At 41.6% G+C, this 26,943-nt stretch overlaps 1 protein-coding gene across 47 annotated transcripts in view; it reads right to left on the bottom strand.

Moving 5' to 3' along the window:
• Positions 1 to 26,943, bottom strand: part of TENM2 (teneurin transmembrane protein 2) — a 1,282,302-nt gene that overhangs the window by 316,683 nt on the left and 938,676 nt on the right. Inside the window, exon 1 of one of the 47 annotated variants that reach the window (XM_063706943.1) lies at positions 22,113 to 22,251. The exons of the other annotated variants lie outside the window; for them this stretch is intronic. Within the exon in view, the coding sequence (XP_063563013.1) occupies positions 22,113 to 22,137 (25 nt within the window). The 5' untranslated portion in view covers positions 22,138 to 22,251. Of the gene's footprint in view, positions 1 to 22,112; positions 22,252 to 26,943 lie in introns of those variants that run through there. 47 annotated transcript variants of the gene reach the window in all.

Below are 26,943 nucleotides of genomic sequence, written 5' to 3'. Positions count from 1 at the left end.
ATGTGTGGCCACTGGAAAGTGACATATTTTTCTTTCTGAGTCTGTTTGTTCACTTGTAAAATGGATATAGTAATTTTACTTCTCATACATGATTGTTAGGAGAGTCAAATGGAAATATATTTTTAAGGAGCCTAGCACAATTCATGGTACATAGCAAGCTATTAACACATATTATTATGATTATTACTATTTGATATAATTAATCATTCTGATAATAGCAATGGCAGCTATAGCAACTATGACTCTGAGGAAAATGATTAGTACCTCCTAGGGCACTGTGGGCCCCACTTTTCCAAGTTCTTTGAAATGGCAGTTCTTGAAGGGGGATATTCAATGAACATGGGGCTGCAAAATCATCAACCTCTGACCCCTCCACCTTCAAATTTGGCCAGCAGGAGGGCAGAGTGACTAAGTGACGTGGCCAGGAGCTATTAACAGATAGTCTCACGAGTGTCTCTGTAAGATCCCACAAAAATAAAATGGGATTCAGAACTGCTCCATTTCCATAAGCAAAACAATTGATGCTGATGATAACAAAACGATGATATTGACCATGGCTGCCATGAGTTAAGTTCTCCCTGTGTGTCGGGTACTGTGCTAAGTGTTGTACATAAATCACTTCAATATATTCCCACTTACTCCTAGGGGACAGGTCACTTATCATGCCCATTTCACAGATCCAGTAAGTGAGGTTCAGAGAGGTGAAGTAATGCACCAGATGTCATATAGCTTAGTAAGTGGTAGAGCCGGCACATGATCCCAGGTCTTTTCCCCTCCCAGCTGTATGCAAAGGATCCCAAAGCCAGAACACAGGCACACAGGGAGGAAACAGGTCCCCTGCCTGGCTGATATATGCCTAGCAAATACAGAGGAAAACAGCCTTGACTCATTTCTTTGCACATTTGCTTAAATGGCAGAATCCAATCTTGTGAGAAACTGGAGGGAATCGCCCACCTCAAAGCTCTGCACCACCTCACGGATGCTGCTTGAATCAGGAGAAATAGGCCAGAACAGCCAAACTGCAGTGCAATCCCTTTTCTATGCCTTCCCAAAGGCCCTCCCCAAACTTCCTTCTCTGTGCTGCATCCCTGGCTCCCCTAACCAGCGGCGTGAGGCGCAGCATGAGGAATGAACAGCAATTAGGCCTGTCAGGGGCAGAACCAAGGGCACACTCCATCCCAGCTTGTCCTGTCCTGCTCTGACCGGAGGTACTTTGCCAAGAGCCCAGGGATGGAAGGAATAGGTCCAAATCCAGCCTCCTCCCATATTTGAAGAGATTTCCTTATTTGTCTCTAAGTACTGGGCACTTGGGACAATGAGCTTGCTTCCTCCTTCTGTCTTAACACCTACAGAATCACTTATCTCCTAAAGAATGGACTTGTATTTTTTGTTATTGACACACATATGGTATGGCTGGCTTCACAGGGCAGGTGGCCTGTCTGCAGTCTTTCTTGGATCTGGTCACTACTGTCGCAAGCTGCAGCTGCAGCCTTTCCACATTTCAGAGTGGAGAAGAAACGAGAAGGGGGATGAAGGAGTGAGTCAAGTTGTAGCCTCCTCCTCATCTCCCCAGCCGCTGGCTCCAGCTCTAGCCAGTGCCTCTGGCCTGGGTTGCACAGTCCTGTATCAGGGGGCTGTCCTTGAAGGAAGCACCCCGCTCAGCCTGAACAGAGGGCAGAGAAAGAAAGCGCTGTGCTTGCCTATAAGGAATGATTTATAGCTCTCTTTCTTACACAAAATATATGACCTCAGAGAAAAACATTCCGAATGCATTCGCAATGACCCACAGATCAACATTGCATAGCGGAACACGGGAATTACAGTCACAAGGAGCAATCATTTGCAGGCTCAGAATTCAAAGTTTTCCTCAGCTCTGCCTACGTTCGTAAAGGACTAGGGTCTGCAGGGACATCTTAGATCCCCTAAGTCCAATAGCTCCCATTTAATAAGCACCAACTGTGTGATAAGCACTCTACATATTTAATCTTATTTAAAACTTACAATAACCTTTAAAGCACTTTAAAGAAAATATTGCTCTCCACTTAAAGATGAGGAGACTGAGGTGCAGGGAGGTTAAGTAACATAATTCTCTCTCCTTAAATTTTGTATTTAACTGTAACGTATCTGTGCCCCCCGGGGTGCTTGATTTGCCCACTGCTTACATTTCTTTTGTAACGCTCAGCACATGGTTTTATATTATTTTTGGACTCTCCTGTGCTCTCCACTAGATCATGAGCGCCTCCATTAAAAACAGTCTGTCTCACTTGTCTGTATATCCCAGCATAAGGCTACAGTGCCTGGTATAAAACTAGTGGTGATGAATGAATGAATGAATGAACGAACAAATCATGTCCCTGGGAGTTATATTTAGAGTCTCAGAGGACGGGGATCAGAGTAGATTTCTGCCTCTATCCCTAGAGCATTCTAGTTGATTGCTGGAATCAATGATGCCCTCCCACTTAATTCCCTCATCCCTGTTACCTCTAGGGCTCCTTTAACAGGGAGATGGCTAGACACAGAGGGAAGGTGACTTCAAACTGCTCCGTCTTTGTTTGTTTTTTGGTTGTTTTTCCTGGCACTTGCTGCCTGATCACCTCTTCTGCTTTTTTAAAAGAACAGTTTTACTGAGATATCATACAGTTCAGCTTTTAAAAGTATACATTTCGGTGTTTCTTTAGCATATTCACCAAGATATGCAACCATCACCACTATCTAATTTTAGAACATTTTCGTCACCCTCAAAGGATACAACATACCCATCAGCAGTCACGGCCCAGTCCCTTCCTCCCTCCCATAGCCTCTGGCAAATGTTAATCTACTCTCTGTTCCTATGGATTTGCCAATCCTGGACATTTCATGGAAATGGCAATTCCCTCTGTTTATTATAACCACAACATCTGTCTGTTGCAGAGCTCCATCAGAGCCAGTCAAAGTTCAATCTCAAACGGGGCACACTGCCTAGCACTTAAAAAGATCTTCCCCTGGCAACCTGAAGCAGGTCCCCTGCAGGCCTTTTTTTTTTTTTTTTTTCGGCTGAGACCCTGCAGCTGTTGATATTTTTCAGATGGAGATTGTTAGGTGATGGCATTTGAGAACCAGTTGCACATATGAATGTCTGAGGGCGAGCTGGGAATTTGTTCTAGCAGTTCAGGCATGGCTGTAATCACCTAGCCAGGCACAGGCAGGGACATTCGTGGGAGGGGAAAGAAGAAAGGATAAGGGGACTCGAACTGGGTGCCAAGTCAGTAGCTGCCCTTGGGTTAAGAGCTTAATAGCTATTGTGAATTTGGGACCATCCCGCCCCAATAGGGCACGTTCTCACACATGAAGGGTCAGAAAGGGATTTTAATCGTAGGTGCCACATCATTTGACCATTGCCCCTATACTCATTCTTTGCCTTCCTAAATCATCAGGAAAGTATTACTTGAGATCAGCGTCATCTCCATTAGCTACTTTCCAAGTGACAAAGACAAAATAAAAAAGACCACTTGAAATATTTGAGAAGGACCCTTCTAAAGAGAAGATTTCATTACACAGTTACGTCTGAGCAGTGCCTATCTGAGCATTTCAATAAATCTACATTACCCTAGGTATTTTGGCCTCCTCTGGGAGAGGAAAGCCTATCAGTAGAAAGTAATGATTTTGGGTTTTTCAATTGCCCTAAGGATCTTGACAATACTATTAAGACCCATGCACTCCCTGTCGAGAAGTTTAGGAGTGAAATTATTAATATGCCCATGCGTTATGTTGATTGTTGTGCTGTAGCAGAAAATACTCTTTCTGTTATGTGAGCAGCATTATCACTTTCCCAGGCAAAGAATTGCATCAAAAATTTAAACTCCTCTCATTCCAGCTCATCACATAGCTTTTCAAGGTCTTATTGTAAAATAGGCTGGGCAAAATTTGGATATTTCCCTACCCATGAAAGATAATATGTTTTTCAAAGACCAGGCTATTTTTTTAAAAAAGCCAAACCTCACAGTGGAATTCTCTTCCACTGAGATGCCATTCTTTAGGTCTTTAACTAGAATTTCCTGGGGGTGTATTTCATTCTTTTTTTCTCTCTCTCTTTGAGATGTTTACAGTGCTTTCCCCCAAACATAGAAAGATCAAAACAAAGATAAAGTATAATTTTGATTTGAGATTGTGCCTCTGATGAACAGAATAATGGAAACAAACTCTGATCTACACCATTCATTAATACCAAGAGTGGCCGAAGCACACCAGTTAAATGGCAAGGATGGGATAAAGGTTCCTGGAGCATTTTCACTTCAAAGCTCAGCAGAATTATTTACTATCTGGGTGACCTTTTCCCAAAATCTCTCCTGGTACATGCCTTATAGGGCAAGGGAACAAAAGTTTCTCCATACTATATAAACAGAAGCCAGCTGAATGTCAGACCTTGAACTGCATCTGGTGTCATGTCAAGTAACAGCTGATGTCATGGGATGTAAAGACATATCGCTGGAGATATTTTCAGAACCCCCTTTTTGCCTTTAGAATGCACACACATACACACACATGCACGCACCCACACAAGTAATTACCCAAGATAATCAAATATCTGGAGAAACATCCACTGCCTAAGACTACATGGCTCAAGTACTGTCAGAGAGAGCACTCTCTGGATTTTGCTGGTAATTGTTTACTGGTTTCTTTCAAAGTTGTCTTGGAGTTGTCTTTACCTCCCAATTAAAATAAATCAGACCTCTCACAGTGCTCAAGACCTTTCTTATGATGTTGCATGAATGATGAGTAGAAGTACCCCGCTGCTGAGCAGGCTTAGGGGAGAAACCTCTCACCCTCACCTTGAAGATCCCCAGGATGCCACTAACTTTTAGAAAAAACTGGGACCACCAGGAGGCCAGCGTGTTATCAGCCCTCAGTTTTGTAGTGGGAGGAAGAGGCATTGCCATAAGAATCACTGGGTCCCACTGTGCTCCACTAGAAAAAAGGTTTCTTTCTAGCAAGGGTTCAGGATGCCATTTCTAGGGCCTTTTCAGTGTTGAAAACATTGATCTCTCCAGTTTTGCCTGGAGGACTTCTGAAGTTAGACAACCAAAGTTTTGAGGTGCTTAACCTCTGTATCCTCATCTGTAAAAGGTGGTTAATAACAGTTCCTAATTGGTAAAGACAGTTAAAGAGTTAAATTGGATACTATGTTTAAAGTGCTCAGAAAATGCGTTACACATAGAAGGCCCTCAGGAAATGTCAGCATTTATTTTCACCTGAATAGGCTAATTATGATTTATTTATTTACTTTTTTTGAGATGGGAGTCTCACTCTGTCACCCAGGCTGGAGTGCAGTGGCGCCATCTCGGCTTACTGCAACCTCTGCCTCCCAGGTTCATGTGATTCTCCTGCCTCAGCCTCCCGAGTAGCTGGGATTACAGGCACGTGCCACCACATCCGGCTAATTTTTGTATTTTTAGTAGAGATGGGGTTTCCCCATGTTGGCCAGGCTGGTCTCAAACTCCTGACCTCAGGTGATCCTTTTGCCTTGACCTCCCAAAGTGCTGGGATTACAGGTGTGAGCCACTGTGCCTGGCCTATTTTTTGAGATGGTGGAGAGAGGGGTGACACAGACCGTGTGATTTAGATTTTTGTGTGTGTTGTTTTTAAGAGGCAGAGTCTTGCTCTGTCACTCAGGCTGGAGTGCAGTGGTACAATCATGGCTCACTGTAACCTCGAATTCCTTGGCTCAAGCAATCTTCCTGCCTAAGTCTTCCAAGTAGCTGGGACTACAGGCACATACCACCATGCCTGGCTAATTTTTTTTTTTTTTTTTTTGGTAGAGATGGGATTTTGCTATGTTGCCCAGGCTGGTCTTGAACTCCTGACCCCAAGCAATCCTCCCACCTTGGCCTCCCAGAGTGCTGGGATTACAGGTTTGAGCCACTACACCCAGCCAAGATTATTATTTCAATGACTTGAAAAACTTTCTATTGCCAGATACTTTTAAGGTAAATAGCACCATGAAGAATAAGGGACCATTTTCCTACTGAGTTATAGTAACTCCAGGCCTTACAGAATATCAAAATAATCAGTGCACTTATTTTTCACATTTGCAGTTTAAATACACTGAAATAGAACTGTCCAATGGTGGACAATGTGAAGTGCCTTATAGCAGCTTTCGTCCTTTGATAAATTCTCTTCTTCTTTTATTAACTAGCACAAGGAAGACCTGTGTTTCCTTGAGTTCTGGTAGTCCTGGTAAACATCAGCCCCCATTTTGCATGAAAAACCTTAAAATAAAATCAAGGTTTTCAAGTTTCTTTGGCTCATTGATGAGCCATGCAAGTTGCTCTATCATTGCAATCCACTGTTGAACAATTCACTGACGTCCTGAGTTGTTCATCACATTTAGATGGTTTAAGTCATGAATTAGCAATTTGTTTCTCAGGGCTTCTTGGGTTACTGAAACATTCTAGTATTTATCATCTCAAATGGTATCATTCTTAATCCCATAATGTAGAGAGGGATTCATCTCTCACGTGAAATAATCAGATTTGGCAGAGAAAATAATTTCCATTTCTAACACTGCCTATCTGACACTTTAATAGTGTAGTCTGGAAAGGCTTCTCGATAAGATGATATTTGATCAGAGACCTGAAGGAAATAGAGAGAGAGAGCCATTCCAGTGTCTGAGGGAACAATGTTTCAGGCAGAGGGAAAAGCAAGAACAAAGGCATTTTAAATCTGGGACTTGTGTGGTGTGTAGGAATTGCCCAGAATATCAGCCTAGGTTCGTCTCTTTCCTGCAGATTCAAGCCTAGTTCCTGAAGAAAATATTGCAAGAAATAAGAAAGGCCCTGATCTGGATCCTTACTGGCCTCTGCCTGATTTGGAACCGGCCAAGCAGGCTCCTATTTGAGACTCTTTGCATTTGCTGTACCCTTGGCCTGGAGATACAGATAATCGAGTAGTTCACTCTTTCCATGTCTGCAGGTCTCAGCTCAAATGTCATCTTTTAAGACCTGCCTTCCGAGACAGCGTCAGTCATCTTATCATCCTTCCATTGCTTTCTTTTTCTCTAAAGCACATACTGGCACCCATTTTTTAAAAAACTCATTTGTCTTTCTGCACCAGAAAGTAAGTACCTTGAAGGCAAAGATGCTATTTTATTCTCTGTTGAATCCCTGGCTCTTGGAGTACTTGGTAGACACAATAGATGGTTGTTGAACAAATGACCAAATTAGTTAATTAATTACATATTGACAAATATGGCAATATGGCAAGAACAAAGAAATTGGAGAAATGCTCCAAATTCCATCAGAAATGAAAGTATGTTGAAGTATACTGCGGTATCATTTGAGACAAATCTCAAAAGCTTGAACTTGATCAAAGTTCAAGAAGAAAAATTATCATGGGCTTCCTTGCCAAAACACAGCTCTATCTCATGCAAACTGTAGTAATTTTTTCTCTTCCTACAGCAATCCAAACATGACAACAAATGCCTTACAAGCAGAAATCCCCATGGAACTAATGGGAGCAGAGGCCTCCCACACACCCCAAGTGGGAATAGACACATTTCACTTCCAAACTCTGACTAACAGGATCTCCTGTGGCTCTTTCTGCCACCTGAAAATGTTCACTTTTCATCACAAATCCATTGTATCAAAGAATCTTTGCTAAAGGCTTCTGACTCAACCGGGTGGGGTGAATCCTGATTCATCTGTGTAGTTGCTGATACAGAAAGGAACTCGATGTGGCACAGAAAGAGGATGATTTGCTAAGAGTTTGCAAATCAAAAGTAAGATGTATGGAATTCCGCTTCTTTTAGGAAGACTTTTTGGATTGGATCAGATGAAATCCAATGGCTTCCTCAACCCTATGCTGACAAGTATGATGTTTTATGGTTGCTCCCTTCTAGGGCTGACATTGGAGCTAACATCAACACATTATATATTGAAAGACTTTATTTGATAATTTTTAGCCCACTGAATTGTTATAAGCTTCTCTGATTTATACATGGGGAAATAGAGCTTGGATAGAGTTTCCATTTAACAGATTTTTTTGTTGTAAAGCAGGGGTCCCCAACCCCTGGGACACAGGCCAGTACAGGAACTGGGCAGCATAGTAGGAGGTGAGCAGAGGGTGAACACGCACTACTGCTTGAGCTCCGCCTCCTGTCACATCAGTGGCGGCATTAGATTTTCACAGGAGTGTGAACCCTATTGTGAACTGCACACATGAACGTTCTAGGTTGCACGCTCCTTATGAGGATCTAACTCATGCCTGATGATCTGAAGTGGAACAGTTTCATCCCGAAACCATCCCCCTCTTCCGTGGAAAATTTGTCTTCCATGAAACTGGTCTTCAGTGCCAAAAAGGTTGAGGAATGCTGTTGTATAGAGCCTAGAAAAGCCATGCGCAGGGAGTCACTTGAGAAAGTCTTTTATATTCTCTGAGAGAAATCCAAAGAAGTGACAGTTTTCTCCACAAGATTCCTTTTGCCTTCTGTCCAATTAAATTCCTTACACAAGAACAGTGACACATTAGCTAAGTTCACTTATGACAAACAATTTTTTTTTTTTTTTGAGACGGAGTCTTGCTCTGTCACCCAGGCTGGAGTGCAGTGGCACAATCTTGGCTCACTGCAACCTGTGCCTCCCAGGTTCAAGTGATTCTCCTGTCTCAGCCTCCCGAGTAGCTGGGACTACAGGCGCATGCCACCACACCCGGCTAATTTTTGTATTTTTAGTAGAGATGGGGTTTCACCATGTTAGCCAGGATGGTCTCGATTTCCTGAACTCGTGATCCGCCTGCCTTGGCCTCAATTCTTAATCATTGATTTGTTCATTCGTTCCTTTATTCATGTCTTCATTTGTTCACATGTTCCTTCATTCAGCAATTAATGATTGGGCACCTACCCTGGGTCAGAGGGCTTTTGGAGGTACAGAGTTCCTGGCCTTGACGAAGGTAAAGAAAGAGACATGTCCTATGCTGACCTTTTGGGTAAGCCACAAAGACTTCACCTTAACTCTTTTGTTCCCTTGTGGTTTTTAACCACCAAAATACTTTACTTTTCCATGTATGTTGTTTTCATGTTTCAGCTCATGTATAAAATTTTGTAGAGGCCATTATGACACACTGCTTTGAAAGTGTTTCACAGAGGCATATTGTTAAACTTCACATCAACGCCTTTCCCCTCTCCTCACCCCAGCCTTATCTCCCAAGGCTAAGTCACTATTCTGTTGGGTCTACATATATGCACATCTCAATGTGCAGGTTTTTTGCTTGCACACCATTTAAATGATGCATCATGGCACACAGAGCAATTCACAAGAATGTTAATTATTACCTATGGAGAGAAACTGTAACATTTTGATTCATTTGTGTTTTCAACTGAATGTGGTATTTATCAACTGTCTTTTGTGTTTAATTCTAGATAACAGAGCATGGCAAATTGGAGTCTTCCATTAAGCACACGGAATACATGTGCTGTATTGCTTTCTTTGCAAGGTTCAGAGTCAGAATTCCTGCCCTGGGTTCTGAGTTGCTGAGTGGAGACGATGATGGAGAGCAGTGGAGACACGTGATTTTCAGGGTACTCTTTGCATGCATGAAATGGAGCAAGACTTATGAAGGGAAAATGAAAGAGGAGGATAGGAAGATACGTCACCTCCTGGGTTTCCTCCAATCATCCAGTCCTCATCTCTCTGTATGTCTTTGAACACTCTGAGCGCCATCATGCCAATTCCATGGATGAAACAAATACCCATGACTCAACATTTTTCTAATGAAAACACATGCGGTCTGACCGGAAGGAGAAACCACAAACAGAATTGAGAAAAGCAGGCAGGCAAACTTTGCTTTTCTTTTTCGTTAACCAACAGAAAATGTAAGGACTATTTCATTAGGGAATAAAAAAAAATGACTTACAGAATTAACCAGAAGCAGCTCATGATAAAATACAGTATCATGCTAGAAATACGTGTTTTACTTTTCATGAAAGCTAACCACATTGCCATGATGGGAACTCTCACACATTGCTGGTGGGTATGCAAAATGAGACAGTCACTCTGGAAAACAGTCTGCCAGTTTCCCGTGATGTTACACTTACCACACACCCTAATAATCCCAAGTCTAGGTATTTACCCTAGAGAAATGCAGACTTAATGTTCAACCCAAAATCTGCACATGAAAATTTGTAGCGGCTTTATTCCTCGTCACTAAAAACTGAGAACAACCAGATGTCCTGCAAGTGACTGAATAAACAAAGTATAGTAATTCATATACTACCAAGTATAATTCATGGAGTACTATGCAGCAAAAGCAGGAATGACTAGAGTTAATAACAAAGTATTGCATTGTTGAAAATTGCTGAGCGAGTAGATTTTAAGTGTTCTCACCACAAAGAACTGAAAAGTATGTGAGGTAATGAATATGTTAAGTAGCTTGATTTAGCCATTCCACAATGTACATATATCAAAACATCGTGGTGTATACCATAAATATATACAAATGTTATTTGTCTATTAAAGAAGTTAATTAAAGAAAAGGATGGACTATTGATACACACAACCACTTGGATACATTGCAAAGGTACCATGCTGAATGAAAGAAATTAGTTTCAAAAGCTATAATTTCATTTAGATGACATCCTCAAAAAGACAAAACTATAGTGACAAGGACAGATTAGCGACTAGGAGAGACTGAGACAGGGCTGGGGTGTGTAAGTAACTACAAAAGGAGAACATGGGAAATTTTCGAGGCGAAAGGGTTGTCTTGGGTTCCTGCAGTTGTGACAGTTCCAGAAATCTGTATTTGTGTTAAAATCTACAGAACTGTACACAGTGAAGCCAATTTTACTGTATGTTAACTTTAAAAATATAATACAACAATAAAATTAAACATCATGCTGAATGCTAAGAATAGGATAGACTTGCTTCAATGGATGGGGGAAAGACTTGCTTAACGGTAGGAGTCATTTCAGGCAGAGACACTGAGGCTACTCTGTAACAAGGGAGAAAGGCAGCCTGAAAACTTGGTAAATCTGTTTCCAAAATATTTGTCATGTCCTTAAAAATAAAAGCACACTGGAAAACACAAAAACGGAATCAACCTCTGAGTAAAAGTCCTATTGGCATATCGTTAATCGTTTTTGTATGTACATTCATTTAATTATTGTTTGCTAAAGCTCATGTGATCTATTGCAAGCTGTTTAAGAAACTATACTGTGTAAAAAGGAGAATGAATGGTTTCGCTGTACAAAGCTGTCGGCTTCTCTACTGACACTCAGCACAATCCATAACCTTGTTGAGACATTAACAGGACTACATTACTCATCACAATAAGATTATTAGTTGATGGGAAACAAATTACAGACCTTCCCAACCTGCTCTACTTCCTGACTGCATACAAGGCGATTTTTCATGAATGGAAATTGCTACCCAGGAAGAGAAACTTGTTTGTCTTAGGAAATTTCCAATAGTAGAAGGGGTTCATTCTGGGAACAAAAAGTGCAAAGTGGTAAAAGAAATAAAAAGTTTAAAAATTATTTAGATGGAAGCCTGAGGGTGCTCACAGCTCGGCAACATATTGGGTAGAGATACAGAAAATGAGCTGGGGAAATCGAAAAAAAAAAATCATACCTGTTTTGTTTAATGCGATTGCACAGTTCTGGATGTTGCCATGGATTTATTGGAAAAACACCTTTAGGAACGGAGGGGATGCCAAATACAGTGCTGGCAATTTACGGAGACATCTAAAATGACTTGGTCTGTTCTAGTCCGTGTGTCATGAATGCCAGCCACTAGCAGAGGCTTTCTCATCTTTTAGTTCTCAGATCCTCCTGGAGTACCTTCCTGGACCACTCTCTTCCCCTGCAGGTGGAACCAACTTCTCTCCTTCACCACCTCCAGGAACCATGTACAGATGCTATTTTCCCACCCGCCACTCTCGTTCATTACTCTCCTTATCCTTTTGCACAAGGGACTGAGCTCCAAGTCCAAGGTCTGTTACATGACTGAAGGGGAGTTGCAATAACGGTTCATTAGATCACAGTTTCCAATAGCAACGGCTTAACCTGGGGAAACAGGTGCGGTGTAATTAACATAGCTGTCTGTACAGTTTTGGCACCTGTGACCCACATCAGTCCTGTCCATCAGATTCCAGGGGGTTCCTAAATGATGGGGTTGGAAACTCACAGAAAAGAGAGGGATGTACAGAAAAATGGCACTGCCTAGGCTCATAATAGGGTCTTTGGCTCACAAAAGCTTGTCCCAGGAAGTAGACCAGGACAACATGTGAGAAGTGTGAGAATCCTAACAAGAGTGCCATCGGCACTGACAGATAATTCACGACACTCCATTGCACTAACGGCTCTTTTCACGCCTGTTTCTCTCTCGGTTTGTAGAGCAGTACCTTGTCCTATTGCTGTCTAGCTTTCTGGGGAACACTCTTGCCCTGGCTCTGTCCTCGTCCCCTGAGGTGTTCTGACCTTTCCCGCTCGCACTCATGAGGGCACAACTAAAATGCCACCTACTGTTTTGTTTCCCACCCCCTTTCTTTGCTTCCAGTCTCAGAAAGTCAATAAAAGCCATCATTCTGCCTACCTGGACGACTCAAGGGCAGTGCAGCCTGCACACCCGTCCTGCCGAACGCGTACTAAGCTAAGCCTCCTCCGTTGCACTGGTCTTTGCTAGCTGCCCGTGATGCTGAGCACACACATGCCAGGCCCTGGAAGGCTGCCCTGAATGGGTTGGAGCCGAGTTTCCTTGTGGGAAGACGGGAAGGTTCGAGCGATATAGGCATGCCCTGAGTCAGACAGGCGGGTGCTATCTTTTTTTCCCTCCCAGGGATCACACTGCCAGTCTGGTTAATACCCAAAGGCTCTCGACATGTCTCATTGCTCCAGCCAAACTCCCTCGTTCCAATTTCTTCCTCTGAAGCAGCTTTCATCGTGTTACATCAGTGGCTAGGCTTGACGTCGGTACTTGTTTTCCAGGGGAAAACAGACCCTTTCAAGTACTTGCTTTTAAAGGTGACGACAAATGGGGATGTCTACACTCCTACCAGGTTACATTTTGGCTATAAGATGAGGTATGGTCTGAAGCCAAAACAATTTTAAAGAAAATGTTGGGAAAGGAAATTGGAATCTTTCCCCTTCTAGGAGGAGGGATGTCTTATTTTCTGAGTTAAATGCATTTGTTCCACCCTGTTACGATGCTGCTTTCTCTGATAGTTTAGGGATAAAACAATTAATGTGATATGGTGCTGGAAATTCAAAACATTTGAAAGTTTATAATAGGATCTGATGTAATATTATGTGGGCAGGTTTTACTCTTCTACAAAACAGTCTTTCTCAACCTAACCAAAGAAAGTTGTCCAGGATAATATGTGTTCTGGGGGAATCAGTCCCAGTTTAACTTGATTTCTAAAATTGGTTTGATAATCCAGATCAAGTACCACCTCCTATAAGGTGCAATCCTAGATGTCTTCGCCATATTCATATTTACACTTTTCTGTCATCTCCTTTGGCACACTGTGTGTGTCAAATTCATTTTCACACTTATTCGTTAACAATATTGATGATAATGATAATAACAATTGCTAATTTTTTGTTAGCACTTTTACCACCTGCTTTTGTTTTAAGAACTTTACATAGATAATGGTATAATCATCACAGTGACCATACCGGGGTGGAAGGAGATACCCATTATACAGATCAGGAGGCTGAAGTTTAGAGAGCGTAAGTACCTTGCCTCAGGTAGGAAGTCATTGTCAGCCCAGGCCATCCCATCCCTGGCTCCTTACTCTAGTTGGTCCTGGGTCATGAATGTGCCTTTTTTTTTTCACAATTTATTCATAAATGAATTAGTCGAAATGCGTGAACTTCCCAGACAAACCCAACTCACTGTCTGCAAACGCTCGATATTTTTATTTTAACCATGCTGTGTGGATATAATAATTCAAAATTGGAAGCTAAATTTGGCTGCATTTTTAAAGAGAGCATAATGAGCATAATTCAACATTTAATTGATGACTGAAAACCTATTAAGAGAAAACATATTGTACTATGCAGTCATATAGCTGTGTATTTCCTTTTGATTTATTTTGTCTCCATCCTTGAGGTCACGCTGTCAATCTTTGGGCTGTTTCTGAGCCTGCTGCTCACAACATCACACACCCCTTACCATTTTTGCTGTTCATCTCTGAAGTTTTTGTTTAAAAAAACATTTAATTTTTAAAAGTCATGTGTTAACAAAGAACAAACAAACACCTAGCTGAAGGCCTAACAAAGTACAGAGCAAATGCCTTCTAAAAGCCATTTTGAGAACTTACAGGGCAGTTTTTGAAACTAATTTCTTTACTTGGGGTTATCGCCCAGAAAGTCAAAGTTGTCAAGGTCCTGTCAAGAACACTGACTGTGCTCTGAATTGTCACTTTGCTGGTTTCTGCACATGACCTTGTTTTCCCAGGTGGAATATAAAATTGGAAGGTGGAGATCACCTTATATTTGAAAAATGAATTCTTGCCACTGCTTAGGCTGGGGCTGCAAAGATACAAACCCCCTTTCCAGGAGTCTAGAGTTTAGCTCTTTTCAATACAACATGTAGGCTGCTATGGTTGGTGGGGAAGACAGGAGACACTTGGTTTGTTTTTGGGGTTGGCAAAAGGGCAAACGATGGCCATGGACCACATTCAGCCGCTGAGCTAAGAATGTTTTACACATTTTTGAAGGATTGTGAAAAAGAAGAATATGTGATAGAGACTGCGTGCAGCTCACAAAATGAAGCTTGAAATATTTTCTATCTGGATATTCACAGGAAAAAAAAATTGCTGATTCTTGGCTTAGCGGATGAGGGAAGGCTTCCTGGAGGAAGAGGTACATGCACTGTCTCTTTATTAATTCAACAGGGTCTCCTTCAGTCTTACACACAAATGTATGTATGTTTATTATATATTATATGTATGTTTGAATGAATGAAAGATGAAACAAACAGGCATAATTGGTAGGGTCAATTAGTGTTGACCATGGACAATGATTCGACCCTACTAATTATGCCTGTTTGTTTCATCGTTCATTCATTCAAACATACATATACATATAATGAACACACATACACATGTGTGTAAGATGGAAGAAGACCCTGAATAATTAATAATGAGACAGCTACCATGAGCAAATACAGACTGTAAATCAGCACATTCACTTTAGCTCATTGAAGACACAACTGAGGAGAAAAGCCACAGAACAAGAAACAACCACCTTTCCTTTCGCAGGTCCCATGTTACATCCACTCACCATTAGTCTGTACGGGACTGAGACCTTCACGATGGAATTGCAGCAAGAGGTGTGCTGCTAAGCAGCCAACAGATGATGCCTCACAGAAGTTAACACTCTCTCCCCCTCCTGCACCTGCAGTCAGACTCCCGACTTTCAACTGTTCACCTAGGCAGCTCAATACGGACCTCGGTGAAATCAGCAAACATATCTTTTTTCTTCTCTGGTGTTTTATATCTCGCCTACTATTTGGGCTTTATTGAAACAGAAATGTCACACTGCTATCTTTAGAACACTCATAGAGTTTGAACTAAGAACACTGTAGCTAGTGCCCTACACAAGAAAGTGAGGGGATGCAGATTTCATCTCTGAAACGGCAGAAGTAGACACAGCTTCAAAACAGCTATTAATCTGCGATAAGGGAAAAGGCATAAGGGCTCAAGATCTTCCTTCCAACTCCCATCAAAACCAAAGTTAAATAATCCAGCTATTTCTGAAGCAATTAGCAGTATATATTATTTCCCAACACACATGAATGAAATCATTTTGAAAACCAGTGCTCTTGACACGTTTCGCTATAAAATCAATTACTTTTAAAGGCAAGAAGCTCATTCTCCACCCAGGGAACATATGATACACCACCTGCCTGCTCCAAGAGATGTTTCTTGTTTTTTTTTTTTTTTTTTTCTAATGGGTTTATGGGGTTGGGGTGCTCTCCCTTCTGGTATTATCTGCACATTTCAGCAATAAGGAATTTCAAACATATCCCAATATTCTACGACTATTATATGGCCCAATTTACAGGCCTTTTGAGTCTATACCATCAGGAGACTCTTTATCTTCTGTTAGGAATTAGGCTTTCCCAACCCGATATGATCTTAATTATCAGAAGTGCATTCTTACCCAAGTTCAATCTCTGACATCATAATAAAGTACAGTAGCTCCATTTCTGATGAGAAAAGCTGATTCAGGGTGATACTGTATATACCTGTTTGCATAGCAGGAATCAGGCCTGAATTTATTTTCCTAGAGATTTTACATGGATAACATTTTCATTTTCATCAAAGGCAAGCAATTTAAAAGTTCCTCTTGCTGTTGACAATCTCTTTAGTTGGAAACTTGGGATGATTACAAATGGCAATGCTTTTCAAGGGGCAAAGGGTGTTATCTTATTTCCAGAGCTTATAGCATAAGGCATGGTCAGAATGGTGCTGCATTAGTTTGCGATCTTCTGCTTTTTTGTAAGAATTAAAGGCAAATAACTCCTCTTGGCTAAAGGTGGCACTGACAAAGTTGTAAACCTTATGCAACTATACGGTGTGCACACATTGCTTAATAAGTGTTTGAAATTGGGCATTTTCTATCAGAACAAAAATAACTCTTTTGGGGCTAGTTTAAATGTCATTTAATGCATTTTCAGTTTAATTCCATTAATGGCACCTTGAAAAGAAATCATGCTTTTTTTTTTTTAAAAAAATTCTCTTCTTTAGAAATGATTCACTCTGTCAGAAATTGGCTAAGAATTAAAAAAAAATTCTACCAGCCTGGGCAATGTAGTGAGACTTTGTCTCTACAAAAATAAAAATAAAATAAAAAAATAGCTGGCATAGTGGCATGCACCTGTAGTCCTAGCTATTCAGGAGGCTGAGGTGGGAGGATCATTTAATTCCTGGAGGTCAAGGCTACAGTGAGCTATGGTCAAGCCATTGCACTCCAGCCTGTGGAACAGGGTGAGACCCTGTCTCTAATAAATAAATAAATAAATAAATAAATAAATAAATAAATAAATAAATAAAATTCTAAGAAAAGCTCAGCTAATTTAAATTAAACCATAAGTCAATTGTTAACAGACACTAAAAATGCCTTTTTAAAATCGATTCTTCATTGATTCTTCATATAGTATCACTAACTTATTTGTTCCTATAGAAAACTGAAACATTTATGTCTAAGCATCCCTAAGCACCTTGATTAAAAAAAATAATAAGTGTTAAGAAATCTGTATTTGTGAGGATGTGTCTCAGGCCACACGACTACCATTCAAATTACCTCTAAAAAAGCCCCCTCTATCTGAGATAGGCCAAACTCAATTGATCTTTTTACGTCTCTGGTCTGCTCTGGAAGAAAGTAAAAACTGCGATTTCCCTGGAGTGCAGTAAAGAGATCTGAGCATGCCTCTTCTTTAAGCAATAACCATTAATATGGGTTCCGCTTGTACCAGACATCTGTAATGCTTTGGGCTGTATTTTCTGGCAAGATAACAGTGTTGTCTTGAGAATTGGTGCATGAAGAGGACAGAAGGCAGAGAGGCAGAGCTGAACTGCTCACTTGTGCTCCTATCTGAGGGACAACGACTCTTATCTTGCATGAAAACATAGCCCTGAGCCATAAGGAAAAATTTCCTAACTCTTCCCCTACCAATTTTGTCAGTCTCTATTTTTGCTTGTGGCTCATGGCTGACCTTGATTAGAATCCACTCTCCCATGTGGCAATTCGAGGGAATCTGAAATAAGATCACTGAGGAACATCTCTTAGAGTCCTTCAGGTCCAGAGTCCACTTCTTTGACAAGCCATTCTATGGGCAATCTTTCCGGAAAATGACCCAGAAATAATATTCCATAAATTCAACAGCCACTTATGAAGCATCTATTGTATGCCTGAGCCTGATTGTGATGCTAATAACATGGTAATATCTAAAATATAGTCCTTATCCTTGAGGAGTTGGTCCTTTAGTAAGAGAGACAGATGACTTCAACAGAACTTGATAAATGGAAAGAAAAGGGAATGTGCAGGGTATTCTGGAACTATCTTCTTCTGATGGTAACATAATAGAAACTCATATGCTTTTGCATAGACTCACAATTTTCTAGACTAGGGCAATTTCATTGGCAAGCAAGATAGGCTGTAACATCCTCTAAGAGGCATTTCTCAAATGCTCTTTAAACAGTCTAGGAATCATCCTGATTTTCACCCTCCCTCCCTTCCTTCCTGCCTGCCTGCCTTCCTCCCTCCATCCCTCCCCTCCTTTCCCTTTTCCTTCCTTCCTTCCTTCTTTCCTTCCTTCCTTCCCTCCCTCCCTTCTTTCTTTTCTTTTCCTTTCTTTCTTTCTTTTCTTTCTCTTTTTTTTTCTCTTTCTCTCTCCTTCCCTCCCTCCCTTCCTTCCTCCCTTTATTTCTTTTCTTTCTTTTCTTTTCTTTCTTTTTCCTTCTTTCTTCTTCTTCTTTTTTTTTTGTTTTGAGCCAGGGTCTCCCTCTGTCACCCAGGCTGGGGTGCACTGCAGCAATCTCAGCTCACTTCAACCTCTGCCTCCTGGGTTCAAGTGTTCCTGGGTTCTCGTGCTTCAGCCTCTTGAGTAGATGGGACTACAGGCACGCACCACCACATCTAGCTAATTTTTTTGTATTTTTAGTAGAGATGGGGTTTCACCATGTTTGCCAGGCTGGTCTCGAATTCCTGACCTCAAGTGATCCACCTGCCTCTGCCTCCCAAAATGCTGGGATTACAGGTGTGAGCCACCACACCTGGCCCACACATTCTTTTAACACATATTTTGGTGTCTCTTCTGTGCCAGGGGATGATATAAGCATATCACCCTCCTTCAGTAATAACTAAATAATTAAATGTGCTGTTTTCCCATTGGATGCAATTTTGAGAAGACCAAAGCTCTAGCTATCTGCCTAACAATCTCTCTCTCTCCCACAGCTCTATCATGGTGCCTGGGATACATTAGTAATATCCTTTATGGGCCTAGAGGAAATGAATGTCTTCAAAGTTGCTAAAGCTTCATGTTATCAAATTAATCTCATTGTCATCCAATATCCTATTAAGACTTGGGGTTTTGAGGGCCTTGGGAATATAATTGATAGGTTTTGATGTTGGAGTGAGAATGAAATGGGAACCATAGACTTTTCGGGGGCTCCTAGAGAGGGTAAGGAAACGCCAATAGGAGAGACAAGAAATGACAAAGATAATTCTTACATTTGTCTTACCATTGTTATTATGCCCCCATACCCCAGAGAAGAAGGAGGGAGAGGAGGAAGAGTAGGAGGAAGAGTTGTGATTAACTGATTTTCCTTTTTGCTGAATGAAATAAACCGTATCAACCCACCTCCTGGACACTATTGGGTTAACTGGGATAATGCTGGTGATTCCCTACCAAAATAATTTCAAAAAAGCATTTAGTCTTCCTACAGTACGCCTTTATCATCATTGGCATATGTATTTCAGAACATCAGCCTCTCTATAGCAGGCTCCACCAGGCTAGGTCTGCTTTAGAGTTAGGGTGGGCAGGCACTCAGGACCTGGGCCAGCAATGGAGACTCAAGGGTGGCATCCTGCGACCTCAGGCAAGCCAAGGAAGGAGCTCTGTTTTTTTCCTGACACCAACCTCACTCCAGCTAATAAGTCCCCTCACTCTGGTTCTGTCCAAGCTGGAGCAGCCTTCCTAGGGGATTTAAATAAAGAAACAAAAATACCCGGAAACCAGTTTCCAATACTGCTTGCTTTCTTCGAATGCAAACCACTTGCTCAAGGAGGCATCCTGCCCTCCCTCCCTATGTGCAGCACACACAAGGAAGCCTTCTGTATGGATTGGCATAAAAATAAGGATTGATTTATGCACTTAAGGCCACCAAGGGAGTGACATAAGCCCCGTTGGTGTCCCTGCATCCAGGAGACTACATTAGCACCACTGCATTACCTGGAAGATGTGCAGAATCACATGTGGCTGACATCTCCCCCGACTCAGCAGCCAAGATGCTCACAGGCACTATTCACTCTACAATGTCAGTAGAATAATGTAACATTCAAGAAGAAGGCTCCTTGTATAGCAAGGACACTTTGGAATTATAAAACCTTGGGAAGAAGTAGAAAGTGGCATAGAGATTTTTGACTTTAGACCGATGAACCCAGCCTAATGGAAAGGGTGACTTTTAAATTATGAGCCCCCATCTGTGGGGGAAATCAAAACAAAAATCAAAATAAATTTTAAAACACCTCTGTTTTTCTCTCTCTCCCATAAGACTTGTATGTGCACACACACACACAAATGCAGACATACACATGAATACAATGGGCTACCTACAAGAAGTCCAAATTAAAACCTGAAGCTGGCCAAAAAATTAAAAATTAAAAATATCAAACTCCAAGCTGTTAATACCAAATTTTGTTGTGTTTTAATTAAAGTTTTTAATTTGAGATAATTGTAGTGTCACATGCAGTTGTAAGAAATAAGACAGAGATATGCCAAGTACTCTTTGTCCAGTTTCCCCCAAAGCTAGCATCTTATAAAATGATATCATAATATCACAACTAAGGAATTGACATTGACACAGTCAACATACAGAAAACTCCCATCGCTAAGACACTAAGGTCTTGTGTGTGTGTGTGTGTGTGTGTGTGTGTGTGTGTGGTGGAGTCTCACTCTGTCACCCAGGCTGAAGTGCAGTGGCAGCAATCTCAGCTCACTGCAACCTCTGCCTCCTGGGTTCAAGCGATTCTCCTGCCTCAGCCTCCCAAGTAGCTAGCATTATGGGTGTGTGCCACCAAGCCCAGCTACTATTTTGGATTTTTAGTAGAGACAGGGTTTCCCCATGTTGGCCAGTCTGGTCTCGAACTCCTGGCCTCAGGTAATCTGTCCGCCTTGGCCACCCAAAGTGCTGGAATTACAGGCGTGAGCCACCATGCCTGGCTAAGAAGGTCTTTCTTGTTGCTCTTTTGTAGCCACACCCATTTCTCTCCCACTCTGCTTTTTAAAAACTAAGGTGAAGTTTACATATAGAAATCATTTCTTTTACAATGACAAGTTGAGGAGTATTTAATTATATATATATATATGCAAAACAATAGAGAGGAATTCAACAAAATTTATAAAGAGGAGTATTTCTGTGTGGGAAGAATACAGGTGATTTTTCATTTTCATCTTTAAGTGGGTCTTTCTTTCCTATTTTTATTTTTAAAAATTGTATTCAGGTTCATCATACTCAACCCTGAACTTTATTTTTATTTTATTTTTCTTTTAACTTTTATTTTAGGTTTGAGGGTACATGTGAAGGTTTTTTACATAGGTAAACATGTGTCTTGGGAGTTTGTTGTACATATTATTTCATCACCCAGGCATTAAGCCCAGTTCCCAATAGTTATCTTTTCTGCTCTTCTCTCTCTCCTCCCACCCTATTCCCTCAAGTGGACCCCAGTGTCTGTTGTTTCCTTCTTTGTGTTCATAAGTTCTTATCATTTAGCTCCAGCTTATAAGTGAGAACATGTGATATTTGGTTTTCCGTTCCTGCATTAGTTTGCCAAGGATAATGGCCTCCAGCTCCATTCATGTCCCTGCAAAAGACGTGATCTTGTACTTTTCATGGCGGCATAGTATTCCATGGTGTATATGTACCACATTTTAAAAATCCAATCTGTCATTAATGGGCATTTAGGTTGATTCCATGTCTTTGGTATTGTGAATAGTGCTGCGATGAACATTTATGTGCATGCCTCTTTATGATAAAATGATTTATAGTCCTCTGGTTATATACCCAGTAATGGGATTGCTGGGTTGAATGGTATTTCTGCTTTTAACTCTTTGAGGAATCCCCATATTGCTTTCCATGATGGTTGAACTAATTTACACTCCCACCGGCAGTGTCTTAAACATATAATTTGAAACGTTTTGACAAATATATATACCCATGTAACTATCGGCTTTCTCAGGGTAGAGAATATTTCCACCACTCCAGAAAGTTCCCTCGTGCCCCTTTCCAGGTAATCCTCAACCCTCTGGAGGTCACACCCATGATTTCTATCATCATAAGTTAGTTTTACATGTTTTGAATTTATATAAATGGAATGATAAGCAAGTACTATTTTATGTCTGACTTCTTTCACTCACCATAAAATTTTTGAGGTTGATCCATGCTGTTGAGTTGTCAGTAGCTTATTCCTTTGTATTGCTGAATAGTATTCTATTGTATGATGCTATTCAAGTCTGTTCATTCATTCACACGTGGATAGACGTTTGATTTATTTCCAGCTTGGGGTTACTGAGAAGCAAACCTGCCATGAACATTCACACATAAATCTACAGTTGAACATATATTTTTATTTGGGGGGTCAATACTGATGAGTGGGATTGTTGGGTATATGTTTAACTGTATAAGAGAATGTCAAACAGTTTTCCAAAATGGTTGTACCAGTTTACACATCTACCACATGTAGAGTATGTGAGGTACTCTACATCCCTGCCAGTATTTGGTGTTCTCAGTCTTTGTAATCTTAGCCATTCTGGGGCTTATGAAATGATACCTAAGTGTTTTTTCCCTTTCTACCTGAAGGCATGGTAGAAAGAGGATCTTGAGACACATTTTGTAATATGGATTAGACATGAAGTCAGACCCCATTAAAGCCCCAGGTTTTGCCTCTAGATGGAACCTTTAGACAAGACGTGCAATCTCAAGCTCTCCAGGCGCTTCTAATGCAGGTGGTCCTCCCACTTCACTTTGACAAAGGGTGCTGGGAAATAAGTTTCAGATGTTTCTGATGTATCCATTTCAGTGGAGTCCCTTTGGTTTTGATGAATGCGTTCTTCATGCTGCTGCCACCTTGAGTTGAAAGAAGTGCTAACCTATGTCATGAACTCCAGATATTTTACCATTTTTAAAGCTATTGCCTGGAGAGATAAAAATTGGCTGACAGGTCAGACGCAGCCAGTTGGACATTCTTGCCTACTCTGCATGCTCCTGTCGAGAAAAACAACGTTTGGCCCATCAATGGGCATCCTATTGACTCGCCTGAATGGTTCCTGGCAAGCGTTCATGGACAGAAATGGATCAGAGCTGGTCCCCACGACACTGACAGAGAAGTCAGCAAGAGCACTTTGCGTGTCATCTGTGTTCAGCTAACTGGGCCTGAGAGCCAAAAACTGCACCTGATTCTGCTCACCTGTAAGGAATATGCATGAAGACAAATATGGGACTGATGTTTGGATGTGGGGAGACGATGCAACCAGATCCCTGAGCTAAAATGAAGCATCCTGTCCTCCATATGGTCTATTTAAGCAATAAGAAAACAGAAATAAGGAGACCCGGGACTTGGACACTCTGTCAGCACTGACAACTGGTCACACATATAAACACAAAAGCATGCTCACACCACAGGCACAATTGCGAAGCATTAAGATAGACTTTAATGTATGCCTTATTCTGGCATGTTTCTGCTTGACAGTCACACCTTATCTCTTTATTTCAACGCACACGCACCCTGAGAACGTTTGACAGAAAGGTGATGGCCGGGAAAGAGAGTTCGTTCTGGGTGGGGCAACATAAGACAGTGGGAGATACTAGGCTTCCTTCCCGAGAGTTAATGCCCAACTCTCCCACTTTCAAGTGCAGGAGGGAGCTATGTGGGCAGAGTATTCAATAGATCCAGGGCCCTGATTTGCTTATTTGTAAAATGGAAGTTAAAACATTTATTTTACAGGGCTGCTAGGAGAAATCAATGAGCTAATACATGTGGCATTCATTTACCATGCAGACCAGACATGACTAGGACCTCAAGTGTGGACTGAATCTGACAACCTATCCCCTGGGGACATAATTCTGATTTGAAGTCACCCAAGCCGTCTTTCTACCTCAGCGGCGGAGGTTCTGAGATTATACAGGTAATTTAAATTATTTATGCATCAATTAATCCTATTTCTATTCAGATGCAAACAAGGCTGTTGGCACAGAGGTGGCAGGTAGACCAGGTGGTGTGCTTGGATCATAAATTAAAGCCTGAAAACATTCTATAACCTCTTCCCATGGCTTTTTTTTTTTTTTCTGTTTTGGAGACAGAGTCTTACTCTTGCCCAGGTTGCAATGCAGTGGTGTGATCTCAGCTCACTGCAACCTCCACCTCTCGGGTTCAAGCGATCCTCTTGCCTCAGCATCCTGAGTAGCTGGGACTACACACCACCACTCCCAGTTAATTTTTTGTATTTTTAGTAGAGATGGGGTTTTGCCATGTTGGCCAGGCAGATCTCAAACTCCTGAACTCAGGTGATCTACCTGCCTTGGCCTCCCAAAGTGCTGGGATTACAGACATGAGCCACTGCACCTGGCCCTCATGGCTTCGATTAGAGTATAAGAGACAGAGGCACTGCGGGAAAGCATCTAAACTGTCTTAAACCCAAAAACAGGTTTGAAAGTTCAGGTTTTTGGCCTGTAAGCCATTCTACTGTCTCCTTGCCCTTTCTTTGTTCCAGGGACATGATGGGAATCTATCTACATCCTGGTCTAGGAGGAGCAATAAACAAGGAAGACAAATGCTGATGGATCTGAAAGAGGAGGGAGTGAGTGCTTACATCGAGGTAAGGCTAAGGACAAGGCTTCACAGAGGCAGGCACAGCTGAGCTGGCCCTTGAAGGATGGGTTGGTGTCCACAGGATAATTAAGGAGGAGGGAACGTCCTGGGCAGCGGAAAGAGAGTGACTGAGGAGAAGCAGGAAGTGGCTGAGAACCAAGGACTGCGCCTGATTTCTGCTCACCTGTAAGGGATATGTATGAAGACAAATACAAGAGTGATGTGCACAAGCACAGAGAGAGGAAGGTGAGATAGGAGTGGAGTGGTAGACAAGGCAGAGTGTGAGGACTTTCCCTGGGCTTGTTGCTTCCTTGAGGGCAGGATGTGTGTTTTATCAGCATCTAGCACAGAGTCAGAAAGAAAAGGAACATGGTTGAATTGGGTTCTAGGGAGATAGTGGTGATTCATGATAGAGGGGCTGGAAAAGGGAGAGTATGGAGCTGCAGGGGCCAATTTGGAGGATGTTGCTCAAGACCCAGCTACTGATGATGAAGTCTGAAGTACGGCAGCAGGTGCACTTGAAGAGCCAGGGACACAGTCAATGTACACTAAGGAGGGGACATGATGGAAATCAGAAGTCTCATGGATATGGGTCATGAGGAAAAGGAAGAACCAAGGATGACTGCAGGTTTCTAGCTGGGGATTTCAAAGGGAGGCATATGCTAGTAGAACCTAAAAGACCATTTTGCCAGTTTTCCTTTTCTCCTTATGTACAAAGACAGTTCCTACTTCATGACTCTTTTTTCTTGATATTTCAACATTTCCCTCCAATATGGCTGGCCCTGTCCACTAGAGTTTCTGACTCACGAGACTTCACTGAAATGTGTAAGAAATCAGATAAGTGTGATTGTGCATCCTGGCTCTGCTACTTGCAAGCTTTGGTAGCCAGAGAAAGTTCTATAATCCTCTCAGCCTTCATCTTTGTATTTGTAAAGTTGGGGTAATACTAGTATTCCCACAGGGCTGTCTTCATGAAGATTTCATGAGGTCAAGTAATCTTTGTACAATGTCTGTTCATAAGTGCTTAATAAACATTAACCATGATTTTGTTTTATTTTTATTACTAATATAATTTCTGTCATGCCTCCCATCGAGCACTCTCCCTGAGATACATTAAGAACTTCTCTCTTCCTGTCTGGCTTCCCGTCTATCATAGTTTGTTTTTCTCATTTCTCAAACAGTTATGTACCACCTGGGGGTCTTGTTAAGAGGCTGACTTTAATTCAGGGAGTATACATTTCTCAAAAGCTCACAGGGACTGACAACGTGCTGGTCCATGGACTACACTTTGAGAAACATGGACCTAGATTCTCCTCTCTGTGGATATTCTTCACATTGACCAGGAAACTCTTTCTTTTAGAACAAATACTTTCACTGTAATCACTACACAGTTTTCCCACCTAGGAACTCAGCTCCTGTGAATGAGGCCAACGGAAGATCAGCTAGTCTTTAGAGACTGTAGAATATTTGGAACCAAAGTAGGCGTTACAACACAAACTCTTTTTCTGTAAACAGCGAGTGAAATCCTTGCACATCCAAATGTAATAAATATATTTTTCAATGTCTGTTCCATAATTTATCACACAATTTCTCTCTCTGCTTACTGGAGCTTATCATCAGGACAACACCAATCGGATAAGATGAAGATACTGCCAGTAATTTTTAATATTATGGTGAAATCATATATTTTCTTAGATGGTTGATTTGATATAAAGCCTAAGCCTCAGTCCATAAATCTTTGGGTGCTTGAGATTTGCAGTAATTTCATATTTAATCCATAGCCTATCAATATATCCCGAGAAATGATTAAGAAGAATTTGGGAGATAAGCATGGGTGAGAGAGGATAATAACCTAGTTTCAAACATATTTATAGACAGAGGACCCTAGAATGGGCAAAATATGTCAGGTGTTCATTTTTATTGTCGCTGATTCTTACTTAACTCCTAACTCACACCCTTGCTCCCCTGGGCTGTTTGCTTAGTCACTGTGGATGCTGTCATGTTATGAATGGCACTAAATACACAGAAAACTGTTCCTGTTTTCTGGCAATCTTACCCAGTTAAGCCTGTAGTCAAGTTTCAAGATCTCCCCCAATTATTTATCTCCTTAGAGTTTATAATTTGCTGCGAGCTGGGTGTGAGAATGTAAGTGTCCTACACAGTCTGGGACTTGGCTTTATTTGCTGCTGTGCCCTCAGCATCTACAATAGTACCTTGCCCATGCAATTTGTGTGTGTGTGTGTGTGTGTGTGTGTGTGTGTGTGTGTGTGATGGAGTTTCGCTCTTGTTGCCCAGGCTGCAGTACAGTGGCATGAGCTTGGCTCACTGCAACCTCCACCTCCCGGGTTCAAGCAATTCTCCTGCCTCAGTCTCCTGAGTAG

Source organism: Gorilla gorilla, chromosome 4 (assembly GCF_029281585.2).
Source record: "Gorilla gorilla gorilla isolate KB3781 chromosome 4, NHGRI_mGorGor1-v2.1_pri, whole genome shotgun sequence".
NCBI classification, from domain to species: domain Eukaryota; kingdom Metazoa; phylum Chordata; class Mammalia; order Primates; family Hominidae; genus Gorilla; species Gorilla gorilla.
This window is presented reverse-complemented; position numbering and strand designations above follow the sequence as displayed.